This window comes from Atta colombica, unplaced genomic scaffold (assembly GCF_001594045.1).
Source record: "Atta colombica isolate Treedump-2 unplaced genomic scaffold, Acol1.0 scaffold53, whole genome shotgun sequence".
In the NCBI taxonomy this organism is placed as follows: Eukaryota; Metazoa; Arthropoda; class Insecta; order Hymenoptera; family Formicidae; genus Atta; species Atta colombica.
The window spans coordinates 420,391-425,855 of record NW_017259543.1 but is presented as its reverse complement, the minus strand read 5'-3'; the positions used below and the strand labels follow the sequence as shown (position 1 = coordinate 425,855).

General features: G+C 34.5%; 1 protein-coding gene across 1 annotated transcript in view; it reads right to left on the bottom strand.

The window, feature by feature from the left end:
• LOC108691844 (dynein heavy chain 7, axonemal) overlaps positions 1–5,465 on the bottom strand; it is a 40,429-nt gene that overhangs the window by 24,238 nt on the left and 10,726 nt on the right. The window contains exons 12-18 of the mRNA XM_018199774.1: positions 4,802–5,182; positions 3,941–4,377; positions 3,717–3,832; positions 2,174–2,996; positions 1,369–1,931; positions 772–969; positions 439–570 (exon numbers count right to left, since the gene is read on the bottom strand). Of these exons, the coding sequence (XP_018055263.1) occupies positions 439–570; positions 772–969; positions 1,369–1,931; positions 2,174–2,996; positions 3,717–3,832; positions 3,941–4,377; positions 4,802–5,182 (2,650 nt within the window). The remainder of the gene's footprint in view (positions 1–438; positions 571–771; positions 970–1,368; positions 1,932–2,173; positions 2,997–3,716; positions 3,833–3,940; positions 4,378–4,801; positions 5,183–5,465) is intronic.

Below are 5,465 nucleotides of genomic sequence, written 5' to 3'. Positions count from 1 at the left end.
TTATATAATTATATAATTAATTATAATTTAATTAATGTCTAAATATCTGTCTTATTTATAAATCGGTGTCAAATCAAGATTAATAATCAATAAATTAATATTAATTACGTCCGTTTAATCTTTTTGTGTTTATACTATTATTATTAAGAAAATAAATAAAAAATAAATAAAAAACTGCATTTTTTTTCGAGAAATACATTTATATATAATCAGAATTTTTTCTGCCAATATAAAATTAAACAAAATGGAAATAACTGTGTAAATAAAAAATAACTACCTGTTATTTTTCCTGTTTAATTATTATTATTGGTAAGATTAATAAAAATAGCAAACTGCATTTCTTTGAGAATCGGAATTTTTCTGCCAATTTAAAAGTAAAATAATAGTATATCTGAAAAGATACCTGATGATTTCACAATTTATGTAATTTAGACTCACTTCCACTTGCGCTTTTATGTCCAAATCGGAAAGCGCGCTCATGTACTTCTGGTCGCGAAAATCATCCAGGAAGCAGTCGTACAGGTACATAATTGAGCGCGTTAGATTAGCATCCGGCATCGTTATCATTTCCTGCAGGCAGAGAAAAGACCGTGAGAACTTATAATTTCCGACGGAAACGAGAAAAGTTTCGCGTAACACGAACAAAGTTTATTTGTTTATTCTTTTTCTAACAATTGATATTCTTCAAGCATGAATCCAGAATTGAGTGTTGGGAATAAAAATTTCTTTAAAAGACTTTAAATTTCGTGAGAAAGAGCAGTTTTTTTAGACCTTTGCGCCACAACGACGTATCAGGTGCAACAAAGGCGGACAAAAACGCAGGTACATGTCTTTCAAATGGTTCTTAATATTCTCGGTGAAACTGAGCGGTAATGTGTTCAGCCACGAGATCAAAAGTGGCATCCAACCCAGACTCACTGGCTCCATGTAGATCATACCACATCGTGACACCGTGGCAGGTGATGCAACCTGATAATAATAATAATAATAATAATAATAACAATAATTTTTAACTTTAAGTTTTGAAATGTAAACTTTAAATTTTCTACTTATTTTCTAAGAGCAAATATTTTATGCTTAGAAGAAAAGGGTTAAAAATCATGATTTTATAAAAGACATATAGAAAATTTTGAGTCAATCGTTTAATAAAATTACATGAATCTACATGAAAATAATAGTGCATTTTTAAATTACTTTTCGATAATTGTAAATTTAAAAGAGATAAAATTTGTTTTTTGTTTTAAGAAATTGTTTGTTTTAAGAAATTTTTCTGCATACACAATGATAAGATAATCATTTTCCATAAACGGACTTTATGATAGAATGTTGACTTTGATAGAAGTTGAATCAAAATAATTTATGAATTACCTCCAAATCCATAGGCTCGAAAATCAGATTCGTCGTAGGTGCGAGCATGATGATCTCTCCGGATATAAGGCAGAGTTTCTTATTGTCATCCAGTACCGTATTCATGCTCTCAATCCATATTGCATCTACGGGGCCGTCGAAGACCAGCCACTTTCTATTCAGGTTAAGGGAAGTAGCAAAGGCTCGGTAGGACACCGCCAGAACTCCGTCACTCCATTCGTGCGACGCGGGATCGAATTGGCCGTACAATTGGCCCAGCGTGATGGCCTTGGGATTGATGACGGTGATCTCTACGTGATGCTCGTCCATCAACTTTCTGTCCTCTAAGAGACCGAGACAATCTGCCAACATTCTGTAGGCTGAAGTTTTACCGCCGAACGGCAGCCCGACGATCATGAAGCCGTGGCGCACGATCATCATTTCGTAGATCTGCTGGATCTTCTCTAGGAAATAGTCCGTACACTGCAGATTTGCCATGGCGCACGCATCCCGTGTGCACGCGTTGATGTGTGTATAATCTGGCGTTGGTAGCACAACACCGGGAAACAGGTCCGAAGCTATTCCTGGTGTTAAAGAAAATCTCTTAAAATTCTTTTTACCAATGAAGATTAACTTCAATCTCGGTTTATAATTAATACTTTTATGAATAATGAGCTGAATCATTTATGTAAAGAAAACACACATATTTAAAAAATTATCCACTTTGCTCACATATTTTTAACAAAGTCAAACAAATTAAAAAAAATTAGACCAATTATTGTTTCACTTCTAAAGTAGAAGAAAAAGACGCAAGAAGAAAATCTACCTTCAAAGAGCGGTAGATCATGGACTAGAAACTTTGGTAAATTAACATCCAAGATACTCCTCAGCATCAAGATATCCTCGGATTCATGGGGATAACGAAGCTTTAGATTGCCGGCGGCGATCAGCACGGATTTAACTGCCCTCATGCCGTAATCATAATGATTCTGACTGCTAAGTTGTTCCGAACAGAGCTTGTAAGCGGTGACAATCTTCACGGCTAACGGTCTACCATTGTAGAACCCATAAGAATACAAGGTATTCTCCGCAATAAGAGCATAATCAGGCACCATCATTGCTACTGGCCGGAAGAGGGCCTTGAGATTGTCCGGCAGTTCGGTTCTGCCGGCGTAACCCGGATTCATAGTAATGAATGTAGCGCAAGTGGGGTCGAGATAGATATCCGTGCCCTCGAAGATCAACTTCTCGGCGCCGGCGTTGATCGCGCACTGAATCGTCAGGATCTGCTGCGCGACGACCGACAGGACCTCCAGATCGATTCGATTGAATTCATCGAAGCAAGACCAGGCACCGCACGAGGCGAGACCCTTGAAAAACTTGCCCAACGCGATATAGTCGAGGCCCTCGGAACAATTGAAGACCACGCACTGCTTGGCGACCGCCTTTGCCAAGTCCTTCGTGGTCTCCGTTTTGCCAGTACCGGCTGGTCCTTCGGGTGCGCCGCCCAGGTGAAGGCTCAAGGCGCCGAAAAGGGTGCGGTAGCATCGATCTGTCAGGGGAGTGATTACCAGGCGAGATGTATTGCCGAGGTATTCGCAGCCATAGCATATGTATGAATTGATCATATACGCCCACATGTTGTCCTCCTACTCGGACAAGATGTAATTGCAGTAAATAATGCAGAATCGGAAGTAAAATGAAAATACAATAGAAGTAACGAATTAATTTGACAAATTACTAATTATAAACGCTATTTTGATTACATGTATTGATTAAATAAATTCAATTAATTTATTAAATTTATTAAATTATAAATTTAAAAGATAAAACGTAAAGTTTTCTCTATTTTACAAAAATGCCAGAAAGCACATAAATATTCTATGAATATTTGTTTAAATAACTACATTCTACAGAAATATTAAAAAAACTATCAAATATTAATCGTATTTTTATAATGCATTTGAATAACTTACTATTGAATATAGATATTTACTGAATGTACATAAAACATTTTATACAATATTCAATGGAATATTGAACGTGGAATATTTTATATAAGTGGACCTAATCTTGTTTTATGATAAAAAGTACATCGTGCATAGTTCATTAACTTTATGAATATCCTGAGGAACATTTTGTAAATGGTTTTATTATAAATATATATATAATAAATTTCTGAATAGAATGTTTTATTCACAGAATTCGATTCAAATATTTTCGATTCAAATAATTAAGAACATTTTAACTTTATAAAATTATTCATGGAATATTTTGTGCTATCTAGAAATAAGTTAAAGATACGTTAAAGTAACGTATTTAAGATAAAGTCTTGCAATAAATATTGAATATTAATTAAACAGACGTACCAGCCAGTAGTATCTAAGTTGGCACAACCATCGGAAGTCGGTATTTTTTATAACTTGCTCCTCATAGAGCTCCGCAAGGACGTCCTTGCTGTGAACATTCAAAGTAACCAGCGCCTCTAAAAAAAAAAAAAAAAAAAATCAACAAACAGTTCCTATCGATATATAAAATTATTAAAAATACTCCAAAATGTCTTAGAAGCACCAGTTTAATTACGTAAAATTACCCAACGTGATGCGATTCTGCTTCGAAAGGGTTCCCCTGATCAGCTTAATGATGTCGTTGAGCTCTTCCTGGCATTGCGCCAAGTATCTTTTCAAACCAACCATTCCCTTCAGCATGGCCTCCTCGACTTGTTGCGTCCAATATGTTTGATCTACGCAGAGAACAGTCTGACCGGGCCACTCGAGGACCCAAGTCGTTCTCTCCTTCATGTGGTACGCCAGAATCGCTTGGTACACCATGTGACGCACGCTCTTCCGCATTTCCGTCTCGAGCTCAATCAGCCACTTCTCGACTTGTCCTCTAGTAATGGAAGTGGATATGATCTCTAAGATATCAACCTCTTCGCCTTCCGTGGATAGCATCGCTAGCACTTCAAGCTCTTCGTTGAACCTCAGTCGAGCTATGCCCTCGAAACATTTCTTCAGATGCGGCTGCACGCTGAAGAACAATTTCACTCAATAAAAATTAATCTTATACTTCTAGTTCTTGAAATAAAAAATCAAATAAATTATGTATTATTTATTTATTTAAATATAGATTATTATTATATATAATTACATAAACAATTTATTTAATTAAATCGTATTTGATCGTATTTGATTCTTTCTCACAAAAACAATCAAGGAAGAATAATATAATTTATCTCTCTTATTATTAGTAAAATAAAAATTAAAATATACACATTAAGATATATCTAAAGTAGAAATTTAAAAACATGAATAAGATCAAATTTTACAAAATTAAAATTATACATTATTAATTTTATATGTAAAATTATAAACTAAAGTTACTTTCTGTAGATTGTTATTATTACTATTATACATTTAGTATTTCTGAATTTGAGATTTTATAAATGACTTACCGTGTCGGATCTTTCGTCTCGGAAAGAATCTCCAGCAGCTCGTCGTTGGAAAGGAAGAAGAACCTGGGGAAGAAGAGTCTCTTCCTCTCCAAATAATCATTCAGACCTTTTTGAATTAATTCCAACAGCCCAAAGCTCTTTTTCAGACGCTCCAGCATCTTCTCGATCTCGATGATAGCGAGAACGTGCGGCTCGCTGTAGACATTCTTCATGATCTCCCGCCAAATCTTGTCGACCTGCACAAACTTTCTTCCTTCTTCCGGCATCTGCTGTTGGATATCCGGCGAAGTGAAGATTGGTTCCAAGTACATCCACGTGCCCTGCACCTTCAACCACTGTTCCAGAATGTTCTCCAGCAGGTGTAATGTCTTCTCCCATTTGCTAAAATTAAAAAATTTTATGTAATAATATTAAATAATTGTTATTATACACAAATCACAAACTAATAAAATTAAACTAACTAACGAAATAAAATTAAATAAAGTAAATTGATTACGTAAATAAAATATTATTTATCAAATAAAATAAATTTAATTAATTAAATAATAACATTAATTTTATCAGTTTGAAATTCATAATTTTATCAATTATAAATGTAATTTGTAATTTATAATATCAAAATAATAATTAATATTTATAAATATTGAAAATATAAATATACTGA